General features: G+C 44.4%; 1 protein-coding gene across 1 annotated transcript in view; it reads left to right on the top strand.

Moving 5' to 3' along the window:
* LOC139255875 (protein CC2D2B-like) overlaps positions 1-27484 on the top strand; it is a 558271-nt gene that overhangs the window by 508302 nt on the left and 22485 nt on the right. Inside the window, exons 37-39 of the mRNA XM_070874046.1 lie at positions 5654-5776; positions 6057-6115; positions 25613-25790. Of these exons, the coding sequence (XP_070730147.1) occupies positions 5654-5776; positions 6057-6115; positions 25613-25790 (360 nt within the window). The remainder of the gene's footprint in view (positions 1-5653; positions 5777-6056; positions 6116-25612; positions 25791-27484) is intronic.

Here is a 27484-nt window from a genome sequence, read left to right as displayed (position 1 = left end):
AACAACTCTCTGCATGAAGAAGTTTCTCCTCATCTCAGTCCTAAATGACCTACCCCTTGTCCTAAGACTGTGTCCCCTGGTTCTGGACTTCCCCAACATCGGGAACATTCTTCTCTCATCTAACCTGTCCCGTCCCATCAGAATCTTATACTTTTTTTTGAGATCCCCTCTCATCCTTCTAAACTCCAGTGTATAAAGGCCCAGTTGATCCAGTCTTTCCTCATATGTCAGTCCAGCCATCCCTGGAATCAGACTGGTGAACCTTCGCTGCACTCCCTCTATAGCAAGAATGTCCTTCCTCAGATTAGGAGACCAAAACTGAACACAATATTCCAGGTGAGGCCTCACAAGGCCCTGTACAATTGCAGTAAGACCTCCCTGCTCCTATACTCAAATCCCCAGCTATGAAGGCCAACATGCCATTTGCCTTCTTCACCGCCTGCTGCACCTGCATGCCAACTTTCAATGACTGATGAACCATGACACCCAGGTCTCGTTGCACCTCCCCTTTTCCTAATCTGCCGCCATTCAAATAATATTCTGCCTTCGTGTTTTTGCCAACAAAGTGGATAACCTTACATTTATTCACATTATACTGCATCTGCCATGCATTTGCCCAATCACCTAACTTGTCCAAATCACCCTGCGGCCTCTTAGCATCCTCCTCGCAGCTCACACCACCACCCAGTTTAGTGTCATCTGCAAACTTGGAGATATTACACTCAATTCCTTCATCCAAATCATTGATATATATTGTAAAGAGCTGGGGTCCCAGCACTGATCCCTGCGGCACTCCACTAGTCACTGTCTCCCATTCCGAAAAGGACCCGTTTATCCCGACTCTCTGCTTCCTGTCTGCCAACCAATTCTCTATCCACGCCAGTACATTACCCCCAATACCATGTACTTTGATTTTGCACACCAATCTCTTATGTGGGACCTTGTCAAAAGGCCTTTTGAAAGTCCAAATACACCACATCCATTGATTCTCCCATGTTACATCCTCAAAAAATTCCAGAAGATTTGTCAAGCATGATTTCCCTTTCATAAATCCATGCTGACTTGGACCAATCCTGTCACTGCTCTGCAAATGTGCTGCTATTTCATCCTTAATAATTGATTCCAACATTTTCCCCACTATTGATGTCGGTCTATAATTACCTGTTTTCTCTCTCCCTTCTTTTTTAAAAAGTGGTGTTACATTAGCTACCCTTCAGTCCATAGGAACTGCTCCAGTCGATAGACTGTTGGAAAATGATCCCCAATGCATCCACTATTTCTAGGGCCACTTCCCTAAGTACTCTGGGATGCAGACAATCAGGCCCCGGGGATTTATCAGCCTTCAAACCCATCAATTTCCCCAACACAATTTCCCACCTAATAAGGATATCCTTCAGTTCCTCCTAACTAGACCCTCGGTCCCCTTGTACCTCCAGAAGGTTATTTGTGTCTTCCTTCGTGAAGACAGAACCAAAGTATTTGTTCAATTGGTCTGCCATTTCTTTGTTCCCCATTATAATTTCACCCGAGTCTGACTGCAAGGGACCTGCATTTGTCTTCACTAATCTTTTTCTCTTCACATATCTATAGAAGCTTTTGCAGTCGGTTTTTATGTTTCTGGCAAGCTTCCTCTCGTACTCTATTTTCCTCCTAATTAAACCCTTTGTCCTCTGCTGAATTCTAAATTTCTCCCAGTCCTCAGGTTTACTGCCAATTTATATGCCTCTTCCTTGGATCTAACACGATCCTTAATTTCCCTTGTTAGCCATGGTTGAGCCACCTTTGTTTTTATTCCAGACAGGGATGTACACTTGTTGAAGTTCATCCATGTGATCTATAAATGTTTGCCATTGCCTATCCACAGTCAACCCTTTAAGTATCCTTTGCCAGTCTATTTTAGCCAATTCACGCCTCATGCCATTGAAGTTAGCTTTACTTAAGTTCAGGACCTTAGTTTCCGAATTAATTGTGTCACTCTCCATCTTAATAAAGAATTCTACCATATTATGGTCACTCTTCCCCAAGGGGCCTTGCACAACAAGATTTCTAATTAGTCCTTTCTCATTACACATGATGGCCAGCTCTCTGGTTGGTTCCTCAAAATATTGGTCAAGAAAACCATCCCTAATACACTCCAGGAAATCCTCCTCCAATGCATTGCTACCAATTTGGTTAGCCCAATCTATATGTAGATTAAAGTCGCCCATGATAACTGCTGTAACTTTATTGCACACATTCCTTATTTCTTGTTTGATGCTGTCCCCAACCTCACTGCTACTGTTTGGTGGTCTGTACACAACTCCCACCAGTGTTTTCTACCCTTTGGTATTCCGTAGCTCCACCCATACCGATTCCACATCATCCAAGCCAATGTCCTTCCTTACTAATGCATTAATTTCCTCTTTAACCAGCAATGCCACCCCGCCTCCTTTTCCTTTCTGTCTATCTTTCCTAAATGTTGAATACCCCTGGATGTTGAGTTCCCAGCCTTGGTCACCCTGGAGCCATGTCCCTGTGATGCCAATTACATCATATCCATTAACTGCTGTCTGCGCAGTTAATTTGTCCATCTTATTCCGAATACTCCTCGCATTGCGGCACAGAGCCTTCAAGCTTGTCTTTTTAACACACTTTGCCCCTTTAGAATTTTGCTGCAATGTGGCCCTTTTTGTTTTTTGCCTTGGGTTTCTCTGCCCTCCACTTTTACTCTTCTCCTTTCTATCTTTTGCCTCTGTCTCCCTTTTATTTCCCTCTGCCTCCCTGCATAGGTTCCCATCCCCCTGCCATATTAGTTTAACTCCTCCCCAACAGCACTAGCAAACACTTCCCCTAGGACATTGGTTCCGGTCCTGCCCAGGTGCAGACTGTCCGGTTTGTACTGGTCCCACCTCCCCCAAAATCGGTTCCAATGCCCCAGAAATTTGAATCCCTCCCTTCTGCACCACTCCTCAAGCCACGTATTCATCTGAGCTATCCTGCGATTCCTACTTTGACTAGCACGTGGCACTGGTAGCAATCCTGAGATTAGTACCTTTGAGGTCCTACTTTTTAACTTTGCTCCTAGCTCCCTAAATTTGTCTCGTAGGACCTCATCCCATTTTTTACCTATATGCACTACGACAACTGGCTGTTCACCCTCCCTTTTCAGAATGTCTTGCACCCGCTCCGAGACATCCTTGACCCTTGCACCAGGGAAACAACATGCCATCCTGGAGTCTCGGTTGTGGCCGCAGAAACATCTATCTATTCCCCTTACAATTGGATCCCCTATTACTGTCGCTCTCCCACTCTTTTTCCTGCCCTCCTGTGCAGTAGAGCCAGCCATGGTGCCATGAACTTGGCTGCTGCTGCCCTCCCCTGATGAGTCATCCCCCTCAACAGTACCCAAAGCGGTATATCTGTTTTGCAGCGGGATGACCGCAGGGGAACCCTGCATTACCTTCCTTGCTCTATTCTTCCTGTTGATCACCCATTCCTTATCTGGCTGTGTACCCTTTACCTGCGGTGTGACCAGCTCATTAAACATGCTATTCTCAGCATCGTGGATGGTCCAGAGTTCATCCACCCGCAGCTCCAGTGCCGCAATGCGGTCCGTCAGGATCTGCTGGCGGATGCACTTCCCGCACTCATAGTCATCAGGGATACCGGAAGCGTCCCTGACTTCCCACATAGTACAGGAGGAGCATAACACGTGTCCGAGCTCTCCTGCCATGACTTAACCCTTAGATACACTTAAATTGGCAACAGCAATGTTAAAAGGTTACTTACTGATATATTGGTGAGTGGTTGTTTTTCAGACTGGAGGAAGGTATACAGTGGTGTCCCCCCCGCCCCAGGACCACTACTTTTCTTGATATATATTAATGACTTGGACTTGGGAGTACAAGGCACAATTTCAAAATTTGCAGATGACACAAAACTTGGAAGTATAGTGAACAGTGAGGAGGATTATGATAGACTCCGGACAACATAGACAGGCTGGTGAAATGGGCTGATATGTGGCAGATGAAATTTAACACAGAAAGGAAGGGAAGTAATACAGTTTGGTAGGAAGAATGAGGCGAGGAAATGTTAAACTAAAGGATACAATTCTAAAGGGGGTGCATGAACAGAAAAACTTGGAGGTATATGTGCACAAATTGTTGAAGGTGTCAGGGCATGTTGAGAAAGTGGTTAAAAAAGCATACGGGATTCTGGGCTTCATAAATAGAGGCATAGAGTACAAAAGCAACGAAGTTATGATGAACCTTTATAAAACACTGGTTCGGCCTCAACTGGAGTATTGTGTCCCCATGGGAACACCATCCAAGTCACACACCATCCTGACTTGGAAATATATTGCAGTGCCTTCATAGTCGCTGGGTCAAAATCCTGGAAGTCCCTCCCTAATAGAACTATGGGAGTACCTTCACCAATGCGGACTGCAGTGGTGCAAGGCATCGGCTCACCACCACCTTCTCAAGGGCAATTAGATAGCGGCAATAAATGTTGACCTTGCCAGCGATGCCCACATCCCAGGAATGAATAAAAATTAAAACATTCTGGGCACCGCACTTTAGGAAGGATGTGAAGGCCTTAGAGAGGATGCAGAAAAGATTTATGAGAATGATTCCAGGGATGAGGGATTTCAGTTACGTGGATAGACTGGAGAAGCTGGGGGTGTTCTCCTTAGAGCAGAGAAGGTTGAGAGGAGATTTGAGAGAGGTATTCAAAATCCTGAGGAGTCTAGACAGAGTAAATAGAGAGAAACTGTCCCCATTGGCAGAAGGGTCGAGAACGAGAGGACACAGATTTAAGGTGATTGGCAAAAGAACCAAAGGCGACATGTGGAAAAACTTTTTTACACAGCGAGTGGTTAGAATCTGGAATGCACTGCCTGAAAGGGTGGTGGAGGCAGACTCAATCATGGCTTTCAAAAGGGATAAGTACCTTAAGGAAAAAAATTTGCAAGGCTACGCGGGAAAGGGCAGGGGAGTGGGACTAGCTGAAGTGTTCTTGCCAGAGAGCCGGCATGTGCTGTAAGCTCATTGCAGTTACAACCAGGAGGGAAAACAAGTAACATTATGAAGGACTCAAATCTAGATAGAAAATGGGTTTGTAAATGAAGCATGAAGAGAAGACATTGGAGACAAATTATATGGATAGTCTTTTATTTTAAGATTTAATATTAAAGGTGAATTAAATGTTTGAAACAAATACATGTATCCATATTAAAGACGACATAAAAGCAGCAAAACGTTGCCTTCTTCACCATGCAAGTTATCAGGTGATACCAGGCATTGGCATCTTAAAGCATATTGTACAACCTGGAGGGGTCAGCTGCTGGGAATATCAACTGCCAACTCCACTTGTCCTCACTGACTTCACAATCTATTACTTCCCTCTATACATGTACATCCTTGCAAGAGTGAGGAGGCTCAGCCCAGCCATTACATATGTGCAAGTTTCAGCGCCTATATTTTAGCCACCGTGCAGATGCTGCTGGTTGTTGCTGCTACACTTTGCTTTGTAATCACATCATCTATAATTGAGAGACATTGACAAGATAAAACTTATTGTTTTAATTATCGCATAAAATATTTTTTCATTAATGTATAATTGGAATGATGGATTTTTAAAACTATATAGTGACTTTTAAAATATGTTCTTACAGATCTGGTTTAATATGCAAAAGAAGAGTCTCCCTATGAGTGTAAATTTTGACATCACAAAGGAACATAATTGGCGACCATTCTTCAGCAAGAGTTCCCAGCATCAACTATTGTCTACTGTGCAGGTAGTTTATTATTATTATTCATTTGAATGGTTAGAGATATCATTATGGTTCTTGGCTAACCAGAAACCACCATTTAGAAGTTTTCATAGATCTTGAAATAACATTTATCTGCTAATATAAAATTGCTTGTTTTGAAACTAATTTTAATAAAAAGTGCAATTTTACTTCTATTATTGCACATAGAATATTTTAAATAGATTGATTCAATATGAAGAAACAGATTTTATTGCAGTTAGAACTTAGATGCATCAATAATATGTAACACTGAAATATTTTCTAGCCACAAGAATTAATCTACTATTCCACAGAAAGAAGCATGGTGGATAAATTACAGAACAGGTAAAATCTACTTTTACTGCTATGTATTCAAAGAAGTATTTGCTCCAATAGAAGACCAGTACATACCCCTAAAAGGCAATAGCTCACTTATGTAGTTAGGCAACCAGGGTCAATGGTAAGATTCAGAATAAACGTAACAGAAGAGGCATTCAGAAAAGCAAAGAAAAGTGGAAATCCAGCAGACTGGGAGAACAATAAAAAGCAACAAAGAAAATATTAAGAACTACAAAAAGTGAATACGAAAAAAAAACACTTGCAAGAGATATCAAGGCTAATTGTAAATGATTTTATAAACATATTAAGGGAAACGTGGGTACATTAAAGACAGGAGCAGGTGATACTGTAAATCGACAATAAGTAAATGGCAGACTTGTTAAATGAGTACTTTGCATCTGACTTCACAGTAGAGGAAGAGGACAAAATACTAGCAGTACAAGGGAAATTAAAATTAATCAAAGGGTAGAACTTATTGGATTTAACATAAGTAAAAACAATGGTGAGAGAGAAAACAATGATACTTAAGATAGATAGATCTCCAGGACCTGATGGTTCCCATCCCAGGGCAATAAAATAAGTTTGTGAGGAAATTGCAGATTTGTTAGGCGTAGTCTTCCAAAGCTCTCTTGGTTTGGGTATTGTGTTGTTGGGTTGGAAAATTGCAAATGTCTCTACATTATTTAAGAAGGGTGGGAGAGAGAAACCAGGGCCGGAAGCTTCCCGGCAGTGCAAGTTTGGAGGCCCACTGTCAAAATGGCCGTGATTGACAGCGGGGTGGAAATCCGCTCTGAACCTGCCTCCATGTGAATTTCCCAAGTGCCGGCTGTATCATTTCAGGCAATTGAGATTGTCAAGAAGCTGCTTGAAGCTATTTAAGCAGCCTTTTACCAGGTCAGAACCATTTTACCAAGTTTAAAAAAAAACAACGAGTTTCCTGTCCTTCAGGGATCACGTCAGGTAAGTGTGTCAGGTTCTCAACAACTCTGGATTGGATTGGTTTGACTAGTTGACAGCTGCAGAAATGGTATAAAAGCTACCATTTCACAGCTGTTCAATTTCTACTCTTAGAAGCTGGAGCCTTCAGGATTTGGAATACACTTTTCAGTTTTATGGAGGTTTGAAGTGTTTGCAGTGAACTCTGCAGTGTCACCTCCTTGGAGCAACCTCTCTCACCATTGACAGATCACTTCTGTCATCTCAACTTCAGCTGCCCTCTATTCCATCAGCACTGGTGCCCTTGAAAAAATCTCACCTTGGTCCTCAGAATCCCAACACGATCAGCCCCAACACCAGCATCACCAACCTTCTCCACAATCACCTGATGCTGCACAAGACTGCAGCACCTGACCACATTGTTGCCCGGGATGACCTCACCATGGCCAGATTTACTTCACTTGATGCTGTACACCCTGGCTGCCACATGATGTGCCAGGTTGGCACCACCTCACACCAACACCATAAAGCATCCCTACAATGCGAAAGACATTCCTTTCACACTCATTACCATTAGGCAGGGGGGGGGGGGGGGCTAACCGTTATGTCTCACCATTCACTGCAATTCACTTAGCCACTTCCAAATGTGCACTCAGATCTGTCCAAGAAGGCAAAGTGTTGAAAATAAACATTTCAATGTTTAACAACACATTAGCATTGGCGATAACATCCAAGTGCCTACTCTTGTGTGTTGTTAGTTGATATGATTGGACAAGGATGAGGGGGAGTGTGAGGGATGGCTAGTGAAATGGGGTTGTGATACTATAGAGAGAGAGAGAGAGAGAGAGGGAGAAGGATGGGTGGATGTGCAAGGTAAGTTGGTTTGAGTAAGGATGTGCAGGAGTAGGGTACGGAAGGTAGAGCGATGGGGATGTGATGCATAGCACAGCAGGATGAGGTTGAGTGTGGCTTTGCAGTAATGTTTTGTTAGTTGATATGATTGGACAAGGATGAGGGGGAGTGTGAGGGATGGCTAGTGAAATGGGGTTGTGATACTATAGAGAGAGAGAGAGAGAGAGGGAGGAGGATGGGTGGATGTGCAAGGTAAGTTGGTTTGAGATAATGGAAAGGTTTGCGCCACTGCAGCCAGGTCCTCCTGATGACATCCCTTCTTGTGCCCTCCTGTACAATGTGCAGCCAGGCTGCGTTGGTGTCCTGGGGAGGTCTCTTCCACCCATTGGAAGGGAAGAGAACCTCCCTGCATGCTGTGACTCTCTCCATAAGCATCTAGAAGGAGTCATGGGAGAGCCTGGGTGCAGCCGTGCACCTTTGTGCCGTGCTGGTCATTGTTTGCAGCATTTCAATGTTGTAGAACACTGACAGCACAACTGTCAAAATGTATGTGGTGTGGTCCTTTTAAGGAAACCGACTGATGATGCGTCATCAGGTGATGTCATCAGACGCGCTTCCTTTTAATTGGCCAGGAATCTTGCAGTGGGGGCTTAACAAGCCCCAGCCACGTAAAATCACTTGGACAGAGGCGGATGAAGACGGGAGTGAGGTTCCCGCACACACTCGAAGTCGCCCGATTCACTCCCGACCTGGTATGAAAAGATCACAGCCCTGGTAACTGCTGACTTGTCAGTCTATCATCAGTTGTGGGAAATTCCTAGAATCTGTCATTACGGAGAGAGTGACTGAGCACTAACAAATTTGAAGTGATCAGAGAGAATCCGTATGGAATTGTGAAAGGTGAGTTGTGTCTGACTAATTAGTAACTTCCTGCTCCCATCTGTATTACATACTGTGCCTCCTAATTTAGTGTCATGTGCAAACTTTGAAATAAATTTCTATTCCTTCATCTAAGTCATTGATAAATATGGTGAACGGCTGAGGCCCCAAGAGAGATCTCTGGGGAATACCACTTTGTCACATTCCATCAATCAGAGTATGTACCCTTTATCCTTCTTTTCTGTCTCCCATCTCCCAACCAATTTCCAACCCATGGCACAAGGTTGTCTCCAACTCCATGTGCTTTCATTTTTTGCTAATAGTTTCTCCCTTATCCACCATGATAGTGACCTCCTCCAAGCTAAGGGACATAAATAGATTGAGTGGGCAAACTTGTGGCAAATGGAGTTCAATTAGAGAAAGTGTGAGGTAGTTCACTTTGGATCCCAGAAAGAGAAATCAAAGTATTTTCTAAATGGAGAGAAACTAGGAACTGTGGAGGAGCAGAGATTTGGGTGTACACAAATCACAAGTCGACAGGTACAAAAATCAATCAAAAAGGTTAACTGAATGTTGGACATAATCACAAGGGGGCTGGAATACATAGGGGAGGAAGTTATGCTTCAGTCGTATAAGTGTCTTGATCAGACCTCATCGGGAGTACTGCATTCAGTTCTAGGCACTGCATCTCAGGAAGGATATATTGGCTTTGGAGGGGATGCAGCACAGATTAACCAAATGACACCGAGCTAAAAGGGTTAAATTATGAGGGCAGATTGACTTGTATTCCCTTGAGGATAGAAGATTGAGGGGTGAACTAATCAAGGTGGTTAAAATGTTAAAATAATTCGACAGGGTAGATATAGAGAAATGATTTCATATATTGAGGATAAGACGATTCAGCAAAGTTGCTTGCATGTTTTCACTTTAAGAGACTTTGAGGCTGACTATGTGAATTTCAGTTTACCCACACTGTAGAAGGGTAAATGTTGATAGGCTAATCAACCACCATATCCGAGTTCAGTCTTTTCTCACCCGATTTCCACATTTGGCAACAGGCATTAGTGGATAACGACTAGGATTGGGAATCCTGGAGTAACATTTTTTACCTTCCTAATCCAGGATCACTTATGCCAATTTTAGCACAATCTGTAAATAGTTAATCTTGCTATCAAACATAAAACCTTCTCTCTAAAATAGGACTGCTTTATGATTGACAGCAAGATTATTTATTCAAAAAGTATATCACAATTTCCTGTTTTTAAGCCCTACCCTGTGTCCATTAGATTCAGAAGGTGGCTGCTTCAATCTGTATTCTGGGAGTTGTAGTGCAGAATGCTTGCCAAAGTAACACAAATTATGGGAGTTGTATTCCACCACAGTGATTGCACAGAAAGACACCAGTGCAATCTGTTTAATGGTTTCATCCAGGGAAACCCCAGGTACACAAGGATCACTGTGGTAATGCAGTATAACTCAAGTTCGAGGCTTTTGAGAGAGGAACAAGTCTGCAGAGGAAAACAAGTCTATGTTGTGGATATTTGCAATATATCAGAGGCAACTGTATAGGTAAGTTTTTTTGATTTTGGAGTGAAACATTACATTTTTTATGCATTTATTTCATAAATTAAATTTTTAGATGTGGGCTCGAAATTAACCCACAACACCACCTATCCCCCCCCTCCCCCCCCACCTCCATGGGGAGTCAAGGGTCAGGCAAGGGATTAAAATCCTAACAGTCACCTCCAAGCTGCCATATTCCCTGCTGCTACGTTTATGGTGTGGATTCAGGCCATGCACGAGGCTTCCACTAAAAGCAGGTGGGGGCCTACTTAAGATGCAAAAGTCACAGCCCAATTATGTCATTGGTAGCGGCACCTTTTTTTTTTTAAAAAGGTAAATGCAGGGTCCCGGTACAGCAGCAGAAACACAGCAGAAGGAGTCAACTGGCCAGAAGAGCTGGGATACCAATAATTAAAATCTATATTAACGACTTGGAAGAAGGGACTGAGTGTAACGTAGCTAAGTTTGCTGACAATACAAAGATGGGAGGAAAAGCAATGTGTGAGGAGGACACAAAAAGTCTGCAAAAGCACAGACAGGTTAAGTGAGTGGGCAAAAAATAGGCAAATGGAGCATAATGTTGGAAAGCGTGAGGTCATGCACTTTGGCAGAAAAAAAAAATCAAAGAACAAGTTATTATTTAAATGGAGAAAGATTGCAAAGTGCCGCAGTACAGCGGGACCTGGGGGTACTTGCGCATGAAACACAAAAGGATGGTATGCAGGTACAGCAAGTGATCAGGAAGGCCAATGGAATCTTGGCCTTTATTGCAAAGGGGATGGAGTATAAAAGCAGGGAAGTCTTGCTACAGTCAGACAGGGTATTGGTGAGGCCACACCTGGAGTACTGCGTACAGTTTTGGTTTCCATATTTACAAAAGGATATATTTGCTTTGGAGGCAGTTCAGAGAAAGTCACTAGGTTGATTCCAGAGATGAGGGGGTTGACTTATGAGGAAAGGTTGAGTAGGTTGTGCCTCTATTCATTGGAATTCAGAAGAATGAGAGGTGACCTTATCGAAACGTATAAGATTATGAGGGGGCTTGACAAGGTGGATACAGAGAGGATGTTTCCACTGATGGGGGTGACTAGAACTAGGGGTCATAATCTTAGAATAAGGAGCCGGCCATTTAAAACTGAGATGAGGATAAATTTCTTCTCTCAGACGTTTGTAAATCTGTGGAATTCGCTGCCTCAGAGAGCTGTGGAAGCTGGGTCATTGAATAAATTTAAGACCGAAATAGACAGTTTCTTAAATGATAAGGGGGATAAGGGGTTATAGGGAACGGGCAGGGAAGTGGACCTGAGTCCATGATCGGATCAACCATGATCGGATTAAATGGCAGAGCAGGCTCGAGGGGCCGTATGGCCTATTCCTGGTCCTATTTTTTATGTTCTTATGTAAGAGGCCCATACAAGTTTTAAAACCTTGCCTTTCTTTGAACTCCTTGTGGGCATTAAGGAACAGGAATGCTCCCCCTCACCAACCAGGTTCCTCAAGGAGTCCTTGGGCCTCCCCAGCACAGGTAACCCAACACTCCTCCCCCAGCACAGGCAACCCAACACTCCTCCCCAGCACAGGCAACCCAACAGTCCCCAGCTCCAGCATCGCTCCAAATGCTTATTAAAAGGAAACTCCAGCATGTCCCTCCCATCGCAAAGCCAATTAATCCCCTCCATTCACTGATTGATGGGGACTGATCCCACGGGTTCCTGGCTGTGTTTTCCTGCCACTCCTGCCCACTGGTCAGTTAGTAAATCTGCCCAGGTGTTGGGCTGGCCTCTGGAAATATTTCTACAAATTCATGTCATTGTCGCATGCTATCAGGCTCCCATGCACCCTACCTGCTATAAAAATCAAGGCCATTATCTGAGATTTCTGCCCCTTTTATATTGCCCCAGGGTTTCCGCAGAGTCAGTCCTGGGCCTGTCCTTACAAGAAAATGGTAGCCCTGGAAATTGGCTGGGAAGGATTAGTCCTGATCCTCAATGTCCTTTCGGAGAGTCATAAGTGAACCTATTTTGAGGGCACTGAAGTACCTGGCACCCCATCAGACTTAAGGCTCTGAAGAGGCCAAGCACCAAAACTAGGAAGACCTGAGAAGGTAACCCCAACTTTCTTTTGCAGTGTCGTTATGGATCTCTGGGTGTGAAGGCCTTTCGGCTGCCATTACAGAACAGTAGCCAGCAGACAGTCCCAGAGTTGCAGGCCTCTTGGGTCTCCAAATACCAAATGTCCATAAAGAGAATATATATAAGGTGTTTCTTAAGGTGTCTTGCAGGAGACTTGTTGCAAAAAAATCAGGTATATGACAGTAGAGGAAACGTAGTAGTATAGATAGAAAGTTGGTTGATGGTTAGGGATAATGGGCATTGCTCAGTGAAGAAAAGGTCTGTGTTGCAGATGAATACATTCCCAGCTTCCTCTTTCCAAATGCCTTTTTGTTCACTGTCCATCTAAGAAGTCAGCTCTACTATATATATGGCTGCTTACACTTGGTATAAGTATATAAACATGGGCATGTCACTCAAAAGCACAAGATACATTTGCATCTTGAAACCACCCCCCCCCCCCCCCCCACTTCCAGAATACTGTCCCTACTGTTGTAACATTGTTGCAGAAAATGAGGCCCCTTCCTGCTTTACAGGCCATTTCCTCTGGAAGGAAATAGACTGTGCTGGGCATAAGCGATCTTGACTAAGAAGGAAGCAGAGGCTAAGGAAGGGGAAGAAAGAAAATGACAGCTGACTTATAAAAGAGGGGGAAAATATAGTAATGAAGTAACATTGCAGGATTGTAACTGCGAATTAGAAGGCAATATAAACCAAAACCCCAGGCAGATAAAACCTTAGCAGGAGACGAACCGTAGCTGCATATTAGCTGTAACTGCCTGCTTGGCAGGCAATAGATTGATTGTGAGTGAGCTATATATTTTTGAAGTATTTTTTCTTCTTTTGCTGTTGTGTATGTAAATTGTTCCATTATATGCCTGCCTTTTTGCTAAACTAAGCCTGAAAAATGAGATTTATGTATGTGGAGAAATCTATTGCTAAATAAACAATTAATAATTTAAACAAATCTATTTATTGGTATGGTTAACCGTATTTGAGCTGTAAACCATGAACCCTTCTCCCTGGCTAGAGAATTGCAGTCTGGTTTATTAGAGTTAGCAGTCAGTAGGGAAGTATTTGAAATAGAAGTTCTCAGGTCCTGACTCTATCCATCGTGATGCCTCCAGGATCAGTTTTGAGTCCAGTTTTGTTCTGAATATGTATAGATAATTTTATTTGGACATCGGGTACACAATATCAAAATTTACTGACCACAAAACAGTAGAAGTCAAGATGAGGAAGACAGGAACAACAGGTACAGGAAATTGGGACGATCCAATTGAAAATTTCTCTCACCTTGTGGTTCATCTCTGACTCTTTCTTTTCCTTAGCTATTCCAGGGACCTCTGCAATGGCACTCCTGAGGTCCCAAGCTTAGGCATAACTTCCATCATGAATGCTCTGGAACTGAAGAGGTCTTTGAGCTTCAATTTACATGAGTCTATCTTGTCTGGTTTAGCCGTATTGGAGAATAAGATTGAGAGTCAAAACGTGGGGCTTCAACAAATGTATTGCTTCACAGTGGGGTCTGCTCAGACACAGATTTCTGGCTATGTGGATAATGTCCAGCAGCAGGGTGATGAAGAAATTGCTCAAGAAAAAGTCACATTCGTATCATCAGGTTATCCTGCTTAAAGCACTACAAATATATCAAACATCATACAGGCCTAGGTGGCCACCCCATACCTTAATACTTGCAGTTGCAGAGTTATCTACTGACCCAGTAAAAAGTACAGGCTACTTCCATTCCTACAAAAGACACTGATATCCAGCAGCCATCCATCTCACTTCCATCACATATTGGGGAAACACTTAGAAGGAGCAGTTAGGAAATAGAAGACATGTGCCATACACTTTCATTAAAAGGAAACACAGGGGTAAAATAGACTCTACATACCTACATCACATACTATTAATATGAATAAAAGTTAGAATCACTGAAACTCTAATGTTTTTGGTCAGTTCTTTTGGTACAAGGCAGATTAGGATAGTTGGGATAAAACACTACAACATCTTGGTAAAGGGGTTTACATGTGCATCTAACGACCACAGAAAATGATGAGAGGTGATGCCATAAATCAGTATGCAATGCTGATTTGACGCCACGCTGCCATTTTCAAACTTCATACCCCAGCCAAAGCCCTGACTTAAATTTGCACAGCTGAACATGATGTTAAAAATGAAGAACCTCCCATCAGCGATATTTAAAGGGATCATGAACTACTTACAGGCAATGTTTCCTGTAAGCTGCGCTTTGTTCTCCACGGCCTATTTCCCCTTTAAATTTCTGGACATGTGCGGTATTTACAATGTACAAGCCAGTGAGTGGCCTGCGCGGGACCTTTCAGACTATTGCATGACTGCGCATGCACGCACGTACCTTAGCTTACAGGTTAGTTGCTGGATTATTTGTTCCGACAGTTGTTGCAATTCTACGTGTTTTGGAGATTTCCTAAACTTGGCCAAAGTTTGAATAGTTTACAGGGAGTGGTCTGGCTGGTGCTGAAGTACTGTTTTGTTGATTTATGATATGCTGAAAGAAGCTGCTTCCCTACATGGGTGGCCTAGTAGGGCTTCCTCTCGGAATTGAACATGACTGGGAGAATAGAGAGGCAGGACAAGCTGCTCGTAGAGGGAGAAAGAGAAGTGGGAGAAGGGCTCTAGCAGGAGGCCATAGCCGCCAAGGGTCTTCAGGGAGCAATTCTCTTACCTCAACTTCAGCGAAGAGCAATGGATGAGATGTTTTCACTTCACAAAAGAGGTCGTAACTGAAATCTGCCATCTGCGGCAACCTCAACTGCAATCTTAAAGCAGGGCAAGTACGGCATTGCCTGTGGCTGTCATTGGTTCTTAACTTATGTATCTGGCTCCTTCCAGGCTGCTGCTGGAGATAAGCACTTTGCAGTTCACTGTTGGAAATAAAAGGTCACTGAGGCTTTCTATACACAGAAAAACATTTTCATCTCATTCCCTCTTGTCAGAGGACAAGCAGGCGAAGCGAGCGCATGCTTTTGCACGGATTGCAGGCTTCCCTATGGTGCAGGGTGCCATTGATTGCACACACACTTCCTTTTGTGTGCTTCATGTGAACTCAGCCATTTTCACTCTCTCCATGTGCAGCTGTTGTGCTACCACTGGCAGCGCGCAATGCAGGTCAATGACCATTATCCTGGCAGAAGTCACGATTCCTTCATTCTGCGGCAGTCTTCTGTTCCACCTGTATTTGAACTACCACGGCAACTCAAAGGCTGGCTACTGGGTGACAAGGGTTATCCACTGATGACATGGCTCATGATTCCACTCTGGAACCCAAGCATATGTACACAGCAGGCCTACAATGAGAGCCATGCTGTCATAAAGAACAGTTATGAGATGAGGAGAAACTTCTTCAGTCAGAGAGTTGTTAACCTATGGAATTCTGTAGCGCAGAGAGTTGTTGATGCCAGTTCATTTGAATATATTCATAGAAACATAGAAATATAGAAACATAGAAAATAGGTGCAGGAGTAGGCCATTCGGCCCTTCTAGCCTGCACCGCCATTCAATGAGTTCATGGCTGAACATTCAACTTCAGTACCCCATTCCTGCTTTCTCGCCATACCCCTTGATCCCCCTAGCAGTAAGGACCTCATCTAACTCCTTTTTGAATATATTTAGTGAATTGGCCTCAACAACTTTCTGTGGTAGAGAATTCCACAGGTTCACCACTCTCTGGGTGAAGAAGTTCCTCCGCATCTCGGTCCTAAATGGCTTACCCCTTATCCTTAGACTGTGACCCCTGGTTCTGGACTTCCCCAACATTGGGAACATTCTTCCTGCATCTAACCTGTCTAACCCCGTCAGAATTTTATATGTTTCTATGAGGTCCCCTCTCATTCTTCTGAACTCCAGTGAATACAAGCCCAGTTGATCCAGTCTTTCTTGATAGGTCAGTCCCGCCATCCCGGGAATCAGTCTGGTGAACCTTCGCTGCACTCCCTCAATAGCAAGAATGTCCTTCCTCAGGTTAGGAGACCAAAACTGTACACAATACTCCAGGTGTGGCCTCACCAATGCCCTGTACAACTGTAGCAACACCTCCCTGCCCCTGTACTCAAATCCCCTTGCTATGAAGGCCAACATGCCATTTGCTTTCTTAACCGCCTGCTGCACCTGCATGCCAACCTTCAATGACTGATGTACCATGACACCCAGGTCTCTTTGCACCTCCCCTTTTCCTAATCTGTCACCATTCAGATAATAGTCTGTCTCTCTGTTTTTACCACCAAAGTGGATAACCTCACATTTATCCACATTATACTTCATCTGCCATGCATTTGCCCACTCACCTAACCTATCCAAGTCGCTCTGCAGCCTCACAGCATCCTCCTTGCAGCTCACACTGCCACCCAACTTAGTGTCATCCGCAAATTTGGAGATACTACATTTAATCCCCTCATCTAAATCATTAATGTACAGTGTAAATAGCTGGGGCCCCAGCACAGAACCTTGCGGTACCCCACTAGTCACTGCCTGCCATTCTGAAAAGTACCCATTTACTCCTACTCTTTGCTTCCTGTCTGACAACCAGTTCTCAATCCATGTCAGTACACTACCCCCAATCCCATGTGCTCTAACTTTGCACATCAATCTCTTGTGTGGGACCTTGTCGAACGCCTTCTGAAAGTCCAAATATACCACATCAACTGGTTCTCCCTTATCCACTCTACTGGAAACATCCTCAAAAAATTCCAGAAGATTTGTCAAGCATGATTTCCCTTTCACAAATCCATGCTGACTTGGACCTATCATGTCACCTCTTTCCAAATGCACTGCTATGACATCCTTAATAATTGATTCCATCATTTTACCCACTACCGATGTCAGGCTGACCGGTCTATAATTCCCTGTTTTCTCTCTCCCTCCTTTTTTAAAAAGTGGGGTTACATTGGCTACCCTCCACTCCATAGGAACTGATCCAGAGTCAATGGAATGTTGGAAAATGACTGTCAACGCATCCACTATTTCCAAGGCCACCTCCTTAAGTACTCTGGGATGCAGTCCATCAGGCCATGGGGATTTATCGGCCTTCAATCCCATCAATTTCCCCAACACAATTTCCCGGCTAATAAGGATTTCCCTCAGTTCCTCCTCCTTACTAGACCCCCCGACCCCTTTTATAACCGGAAGGTTGTTCGTGTCCTCCTTCGTGAATACCGAACCAAAGTACTTGTTCAATTGGTCCGCCATTTCTTTGTTCCCCGTTATGACTTCCCCTGATTCTGACTGCAGGGGACCTACATTTGTCTTTACTAACCTTTTTCTCTTTACATATCTATAGAAACTTTTGCAATCCGTCTTAATGTTCCCTGCAAGCTTCTTCTCATACTCCATTTTCCCTGCCCTAATCAAACCCTTTGTCCTCCTCTGCTGAGTTCTAAATTTCTCCCAGTCCCCAGGTTCGCTGCTATTTCTGGCCAATTTGTATGCCACTTCCTTGGCTTTAATACTATCCCTGATTTCCCTTGATAGCCACGGTTGAGCCACCTTCCCTTTTTTATTTCTATGCCAGACAGGAATGTACAATTGTTGTAGTTCATCCATGCGGTCTCTAAATGTCTGCCATTGCCCATCCACAGTCAACCCCTTAAGTATCATTCGCCAATCCATCTCAGCCAATTCACGCCTCATACCTTCAAAGTTAGCCTTCTTTAAGTTCTGGACCATGGTCTCTGAATTAACTGTTTCATTCTCCATCCTAATGCAGAATTCCACCATATTATGGTCACTCTTCCCCAAGGGGCCTCGCACAACGAGATTGCTAATTAATCCTTTCTCATTACATAACACCCAGTCTAAGATGGCCTCCCCCCTAGTTGGTTCCTCGACATATTGGTCTAAAAAACCATCCCTTATGCACTCCAGGAAATCCTCCTCCACCGTATTGCTTCCAGTTTGGTTAGCCCAATCTATGTGCATATTAAAGTCACCCATTATAACTGCTGCACCTTTATTGCACGCACCCCTAATTTCCTGTTTGATGCCCTCCCCAACATCACTACTACTGTTTGGAGGTCTGTACACAACTCCCACTAACGTTTTTTGCCCTTTGGTGTTCTGCAGCTCTACCCATATAGATTCCACATCATCCAAGCTAATGTCCTTCCTAACTATTGCCTTAATCTCCTCCTTAACCAGCAATGCTACCCCACCTCCTTTTCCTTTTATTCTATCCTTCCTGAATGTTGAATACCCCTGGATGTTGAGTTCCCAGCCCTGCTCATCCTGGAGCCACGTCTCCGTAATCCCAATCACATCATATTTGTTAACATCTATTTGCACAGTTAATTCATCCACCTTATTGCGGATACTCTTTGCATTAAGACACAAAGCCTTTAGGCTTGTTTTTTTAACACCCTCTGTCCTTTTAGAATTTTGCTGTACAATGGCCCTTTTTGTTCTTTGCCTTGGGTTTCTCTGCCCTTCACTTTTCCTCATCTCCTTTCTGTCTTTTGTTTTTGCCTCCTTTTTGTTTCCCTCTATCTCCCTGCATTGGTTCCCATCCCCCTGCCATATTAGTTTAACTCCTCCCCAACAGCACTAGCAAACACTCCCCCGAGGACATTGGTTCCGATTCTGCCCAGGTGCAGACCGTCCGGATTGTACTGGTCCCACCTCCCCCAGAACCGGTTCCAATGCCCCAGGAATTTGAATCCCTCCCTGCTGCACCATTGCTCAAGCCACGTATTCATCTGAGCTATCCTGCGATTCCTACTCTGACTAGCACGTGGCACTGGTAGCAATCCCGAGATTACTACTTTTGAGGTCCTACTTTTTAATTTAGCTCCTAGCTCCTTAAATTCATTTCGTAGGAACTCATCCCTTTTTTTACCTATGTCATTGGTACCAACGTGCACCACGACAACTGGCTGTTCTCCCTCCCTTTTTAGAATGTCCTCCACCCGCTCCGAGACATCCTTGACCCTTGCACCAGGGAGGCAACATACCATCCTGGAGTCTCGGTTGCGGCCGCAGAAACGCCTATCTATTCCCCTTACAATTGAATCCCCTATCACTATCGCTCTTCCACTCTTTTTCCTGCCCTCCTGTGCAACAGAGCCAGCCACGGTGCCATGAACTTGGCTGCTGCTGCCCTCCCCTGATGAGTCATCCCCCTCAACAGTACTCAAAGCGGTGTATCTGTTTTGCAGGGGGGTGACCACAGGGGACCCCTGCACTACCTTCCTTGCACTACTCTTCCTGCTGGTCTTCCATTCCCTCGCTGGCTGTGGACCCTTCTCCTGCAGTAAGACCAACTCGCTACACGTGATACTCACGTCATTCTCAGCATCGTGGATGCTCCAGAGTGAATCCACCTTCAGCTCCAACTCCGCAACGCGGACCGTCAGTAGCCGGAGGTGGACACACTTCCCGCACATGTAGTTGTCAGGGACACTGGTGTTGTCCCTGTGTTCCCACATGGTACAGGAGGAGCATATCACGTGACCGAGCTGTCCTGCCATGACTTAACCCTTAGATACACTTAAATTGCCGACAACAATGTTAAAAGTTACTGACTAATAAAGAAAAAGAAAAACTACTCACCAATCAGCAGCCAATCACTTACCACGCTGGCTGTGACGTCACCTTTTGATTTCTTTCTACTTCTTTTTTGCCTTCTCTCCCAGCTGGAGCTGCACCGGTACGTGTCTCAACTCCCGCCTCTCTCGACGCTCCCCGGACTGCTGAGCCTTTTATAGGCCGCTGCCTCTCTCGACTCCCGCCTCTCTCGACGCTCCCCGGACTGCTGAGCCTTTTATAGGCCGCTGCCTCTCTCGACTCCCGCCTCTCTCGACGCTCCCCGGACTGCTGAGCCTTTTATAGAAACATAGAAACATAGAAAATAGGTGCAGGAGTAGGCCATTCGGCCCTTCTAGCCTGCACCGCCATTCAATGAGTTCATGGCTGAACATTCAACTTCAGTACCCCATTCCTGCTTTCTCGCCATACCCCTTGATCCCCCTAGCAGTAAGGACCTCATCTAACTCCTTTTTGAATATATTTAGTGAATTGGCCTCAACAACTTTCTGTGGTAGAGAATTCCACAGGTTCACCACTCTCTGGGTGAAGAAGTTCCTCCGCATCTCGGTCCTAAATGGCTTACCCCTTATCCTTAGACTGTGACCCCTGGTTCTGGACTTCCCCAACATTGGGAACATTCTTCCTGCATCTAACCTGTCTAACCCCGTCAGAATTTTATATGTTTCTATGAGGTCCCCTCTCATTCTTCTGAACTCCAGTGAATACAAGCCCAGTTGATCCAGTCTTTCTTGATAGGTCAGTCCCGCCATCCCGGGAATCAGTCTGGTGAACCTTCGCTGCACTCCCTCAATAGCAAGAATGTCCTTCCTCAGGTTAGGAGACCAAAACTGTACACAATACTCCAGGTGTGGCCTCACCAATGCCCTGTACAACTGTAGCAACACCTCCCTGCCCCTGTACTCAAATCCCCTTGCTATGAAGGCCAACATGCCATTTGCTTTCTTAACCGCCTGCTGCACCTGCACGCCAACCTTCAATGACTGATGTACCATGACACCCAGGTCTCTTTGCACCTCCCCTTTTCCTAATCTGTCACCATTCAGATAATAGTCTGTCTCTCTGTTTTTACCACCAAAGTGGATAACCTCACATTTATCCACATTATACTTCATCTGCCATGCATTTGCCCACTCACCTAACCTATCCAAGTCGCTCTGCAGCCTCACAGCATCCTCCTCGCAGCTCACACTGCCACCCAACTTAGTGTCATCCGCAAATTTGGAGATACTACATTTAATCCCCTCATCTAAATCATAAATGTACAGTGTAAATAGCTGGGGCCCCAGCACAGAACCTTGCGGTACCCCACTAGTCACTGCCTGCCATTCTGAAAAGTACCCATTTACTCCTACTCTTTGCTTCCTGTCTGACAACCAGTTCTCAATCCATGTCAGTACACTACCCCCAATCCCATGTGCTCTAACTTTGCACATCAATCTCTTGTGTGGGACCTTGTCGAACGCCTTCTGAAAGTCCAAATATACCACATCAACTGGTTCTCCCTTATCCACTCTACTGGAAACATCCTCAAAAAATTCCAGAAGATTTGTCAAGCATGATTTCCCTTTCACAAATCCATGCTGACTTGGACCTATCATGTCACCTCTTTCCAAATGCACTGCTATGACATCCTTAATAATTGATTCCATCATTTTACCCACTACCGATGTCAGGCTGACCGGTCTATAATTCCCTGTTTTCTCTCTCCCTCCTTTTTTAAAAAGTGGGGTTACATTGGCTACCCTCCACTCCATAGGAACTGATCCAGAGTCAATGGAATGTTGGAAAATGACTGTCAACGCATCCACTATTTCCAAGGCCACCTCCTTAAGTACTCTGGGATGCAGTCCATCAGGCCCTGGGGATTTATCGGCCTTCAATCCCATCAATTTCCCCAACACAATTTCCCGGCTAATAAGGATTTCCCTCAGTTCCTCCTCCTTACTAGACCCCCCGACCCCTTTTATAACCGGAAGGTTGTTCGTGTCCTCCTTCGTGAATACCGAACCAAAGTACTTGTTCAATTGGTCCGCCATTTCTTTGTTCCCCGTTATGACTTCCCCTGATTCTGACTGCAGGGGACCTACGTTTGTCTTTACTAACCTTTTTCTCTTTACATATCTATAGAAACTTTTGCAATCCGTCTTAATGTTCCCTGCAAGCTTCTTCTCATACTCCATTTTCCCTGCCCTAATCAAACCCTTTGTCCTCCTCTGCTGAGTTCTAAATTTCTCCCAGTCCCCAGGTTCGCTGCTATTTCTGGCCAATTTGTATGCCACTTCCTTGGCTTTAATACTATCCCTGATTTCCCTTGATAGCCACGGTTGAGCCACCTTCCCTTTTTTATTTCTATGCCAGACAGGAATGTACAATTGTTGTAGTTCATCCATGCGGTCTCTAAATGTCTGCCATTGCCCATCCACAGTCAACCCCTTAAGTATCATTCGCCAATCCATCTCAGCCAATTCACGCCTCATACCTTCAAAGTTAGCCTTCTTTAAGTTCTGGACCATGGTCTCTGAATTAACTGTTTCATTCTCCATCCTAATGCAGAATTCCACCATATTATGGTCACTCTTCCCCAAGGGGCCTCGCACAACGAGATTGCTAATTAATCCTTTCTCATTACATAACACCCAGTCTAAGATGGCCCCCCCCCTAGTTGGTTCCTCGACATATTGGTCTAAAAAACCATCCCTTATGCACTCCAGAAAATCCTCCTCCACCGTATTGCTTCCAGTTTGGTTAGCCCAATCTATGTGAATATTAAAGTCACCCATTATAACTGCTGCACCTTTATTGCACGCTGCCTCTCTCGACTCCCGCCTCTCTCGACGCTCCCCGGACTGCTGAGCCTTTTATAGGCCGCTGCCTCTCTCGACTCCCTCCTCTCTCGACGCTCCCCGGACTGCTGAGCCTTTTATAGGCCGCTGCCTCTCTCGACTCCCGCTTCTCTCGACGCTCCCCGGACTGCTGAGCCTTTTATAGGCCGCTGCCTTTCTCGACTCCCTCCTCTCTCGACGCTCCCCGGACTGCTGAGCCTTTTATAGGCCGCTGCCTCTCTCGACTCCCGCCTCTCCCAGCTGGAGCTGCACCGGTACGTGTCTCAACTCCCGCCTCTCTCGACGCTCCCCGGACTGCTGAGCCTTTTATAGGCCGCTGCCTCTCTCGACTCCCGCCTCTCAAGAGGGAGTTGGATATGGCCCTTATGGCTAAAGGGATCAAGGGGTATGGAGAGAAAGCAGGAAAGGAGTACTGAGGTGAATGATCAGCCATGATCTTATTGAATGGTGGTGCAGGCTCGAAGGACTGAATGGCCTACTCCTGCACCTATTTTCTATGTTTCTATGATAGGTAGTGGCAAGGGCTATTCCCTCATAATGGCTATCAATGCTTCCACTGCCTGAGCCGCTCTGGAGGAGTCCTGCAGTACTTAGCTGAGTGGGTATCAAGAGCTGTGATAGCACACTTCACAACCTAGCCATTATGAGGTCAACCCCCTCATAAGTCAACCCCCTCATCTCCGTAATCAACCTAGTGAACCTTCTCTGAACAGCCTCCAATGCAAGTATATCCTTCCTTAAATACGGAGACCAAAACTGTACGCAGTATTCCAGGTGTAGCCTCACCAATACCCTGTACAGTTGTAGCAGGACTTCTCTGCTTTTATACTCTCCCCAACCCTTGTAATAAAGGCCAACATTCCATTTGTCTTCATGATTACTTGCTGTACCTGCATTCTAACATTTTGTGTTTCATGCACAAGGACCCCCAGGTCTTTCTGTACTGCAGCACTTTTCAATTTTTCTCCATTTAAGTTATAATTTGTTTTTCTATTATTTCTGCCAAAGTGGATAACCTCACATTGTCCCACATTATATTCCATCTGCCACATTTTTGCCCACTCACTTAGTCTGTCTATATCCCTTTGCAAATTTTGTGTGTCCTCCTCACAATTTGCTTTCCCACCCATCTTTGTATCATCAGCAAACTTGGCTATATTACAATCTATATTAATGACTTGGATGAAGGGACCGAGTGTAAGTAATTGAGGACCCAGCATCGATCCCTGCGGCACCCCACTAGTCACCGTTTGCCATCGACCCATTTATCCCAACTCTCTGTTTTCTGTTAGTTAGCCAATCGTCTATCCATGCTAATATATTACCCCCAACCACGTGAGCTTTTATCTTGTGCAGTAACCTTTTATGTGGCACCTTATTGAATGCCTTCTGGAAATCCAAAATGCACCACATCCACTGGTTCCCCCTTATCCACCCTGCTCGTAACATCCTCAAAGAACTCCAGCGAATTTGTCAAACATGATTTCCCTTTCATAAAACCATGCTGACTCTGCTAGATTGAATCATGCTTTTGCAAATGTCCCACCACTGCTTCCTTAATAATGGACTCCAGCATTTTCGCAATGACAGAGGTTAGGCTAACTGGTCTATAATTTCCTGCTTTTGGTCTGCCTCCTTTTTAAAAATAGGGGCGTTACATTTGCAGTTTTCCAATCTGCTGGGACTGCCCCAGAATCCAGGGAATTTTGGTAGATTACAACCAATGCATCCACTATCTCTGGAGCCACTTCTTTTAAGACCCTAGTATGTAAGGCATCAGGTCCAGGGGACTTGTTTGCCTTTAGTCCCATTATTTTACCTAGTACTACTTCATTCGTAATAATGATTGTATTAAGTTCCTCTCTACCTATAGCCCCTTGAGTATCCACTATTGGGATGTTTTTAGTGTCTTCTACCATGAAGACTGACACAAAATATTTGTTCAACTTCTCTGTCATTTCCCTTTTCTCTATTATCACATGGGAACATCACCACTTCCAAGTTTCCCTCCAAGTCACACACCATCCTGACTTGGAAATATATCACCGTTCCTTCATCGTCACTGGGTGAAATGCCTGGAACTCCCTACTCAACAGTACTGTGAGAGTACTTTCACCACACGAACTGCAGCGGTTCAAGGCGGTGGCTCATCACCTTCACAAGGATAATTAGGGATGGGCAATAAATGCTGACCTTGCCAGCGACACCTACATTCCGCGAATAAATAAAAATAAATTTAAAAATGCAGTTCTGAACACCCCATTATGGAAAGAACATTACAACCAGAGAGTATACATCATTGGCTCACCAGGATACTCCGGATGAAAAATTATAGTTGCAAGGAGAGATTTCAGATGATAGCCTTCTTTCTCCAGTGGAAATAAGCCCAAGAGGAGATTTTGATCAGGTGAATAGGGGAAGACTACTTTTTGTAGTTGGGAAGTCAGTGATGAGAGGGCACCAATTCAAAGTAGTTACTAAGCAAAAAGAGGTTAGGCAAAATGCCTTTACTCAATAGGTTGTTGGGAGCATGGAATGCTTTACCACACAGATTAGTTGAGTCAGAGACCATTGTATCTTATTTAAAGTTGTTTTGTGTGGCAGCTGGTTGTTTTTTTTGTTTTGTATGGCAGTTGGTTGCTTTTCATGAAAACAGTCATATTTAGTAAAATAGTAATTATTTCTGGTTGCTGCTTTCAAAATGTGTTTGGGCATGTGCTTTATTCTCTGTGACTTAGAATTGAATGGGCACTGAAGAACAAAATTATGGAATGGAGAGCTCAACGCCCCACTCGATGGAACCGTTACTGTACTACAGTGTTTCAAAACTTTCTTCCTCTACTGGAACAAAATCTTGGTCGCTCAGTAAGTGAAGAGCAGAGCGCAGGATTAGAGAGTTTGTTAAAAGAATTCAAGGTTCGTGTAGTCCCTTTAGAACATACATTTTCAATTATTGTTATTATTGTCTGGTCAACATTTTGATATAATACAATAAATATACTAAAATCTAGAAAATTAATTGTAGGTAAAATTATTTTTTGGCAGTGAATTTTAATTTTTTGTTTATTAAGCTTTAGAATTTTTATTAGAAATGAAACTGTTTCCCATTTTCGCTACCCAGTATCATTCAGCATGATTGGATGCAAAATAAAACTCTCTTCTTCCTCTTCAATATATTCCCATACTGCACCAGTGTGGCATTTTTCCATTACTAATCATCCTGTGGCCTCAGCATGTGATTATTAATTTGTGCCAAATTTTGGGAAGTTTTGTGCTGTGGTCCCGAGGCCAACAGATTTTTATCCCAAAAATCAAGTGTCAGCCATGGCTCAGTTGGTTGTATCCGCATGTCTAAGTCAGCAGGTAGAAGGTTGTGGGTTCAAGTTCCACTCCAGGGACTTAAGCACAAAATCTAGACCGACACTCCAGTATAGTACTGAGGGAGTGCTGCACTGTTTGTGGTGCTATCTTTCAATTCAGATGTTAAACCGCGGCCTCATCTACACGGCCCCATCTACCTCCTCAGGTGGATGTAAAAGATCCAATGGCACTATTTCAAGGAAGAGCAGGGCGTTCTCTCTGGTGTCCTAGCCAATATTTATACCTCAACCAACACCAAAATAAAAACAGATTATCTGGTCATTATCACCTTGCTGTTTGTAGGACCTTGTTGCGTGCACATTGTCTGCCATGTTTCCTGCACTACAATAGTGACTACACTTCTAAAGTACTATATTGGCTGTAAAGCGCTTTGGGATGTCCAGAGGTGATGAAAGACACTGTATAAATGCAAGTCTTTCTTTAGATTTAACCCAGGCCCCAGAGGTAAAAGATCACTTTGCACAAACCCCTTGTAAAATTACCAGAGTGTTTATCTGCATGAACATTTTTGTATCCTTCAGCACATGCGCGCCGTGGATCCCACTCCTTTTTGCACATGTACACTCGATCCAGTCGCGCATGCGTAGTACGATAGATGAGAAAGCTGAAAGTGGGTCCGCACCATGTTGTGGAGTCTGGAGCTGTCCCTCGAGCCGGAGCTTGCTACTAAGGCTTTTGGGTTATCTAACGAAAATCAATGACTACTGTTAAGTTCAGAATAACTCCATGAGACTGTGTTGTAAGCTCAAACCATTGTGACCTTGGTCTCTTTAATGGTGGACTGCCTTTTATACCTGCTTGCTCCAGGGTACACAGGTGTGCCCCTGGTGGCAAGTCTTACACATAGGTTAGGTTCACATATAGATAACTGCCCCCAAAGTCTTAAGTACAAGTTATTTACAGGTTGAAACGATCTGGTGCTCTGCGTTCCCAGGTTGATCGCCTGAGTTGAAGTCCTGGCATAAGAACATAAGAATTAGGAACAGGAGTAGGCCATCTAGCCCCTCGAGCCTGCTCCGCCATTCAACAAGATCATGGCTGATCTGGCCGTGGACTCAGCTCCACTTATCCGCCCGCTCCCCGCAACCCTTAATTCCCTTATTGGTTAAAAATCTATCTGTGACTTGAATACATTCAATGAGCTATAGCCTCAACTGCTTCCTTGGGCAGAGAATTCCACAGATTCACAACCCTCTGGGAGAAGAAATTCCTTCTCAACTCGGTTTTAA

The sequence above is a fragment of the Pristiophorus japonicus genome, chromosome 3 (genome assembly GCF_044704955.1).
Source record: "Pristiophorus japonicus isolate sPriJap1 chromosome 3, sPriJap1.hap1, whole genome shotgun sequence".
Lineage (NCBI taxonomy): Eukaryota > Metazoa > Chordata > Chondrichthyes > Pristiophoridae > Pristiophorus > Pristiophorus japonicus.
This window is presented reverse-complemented; position numbering and strand designations above follow the sequence as displayed.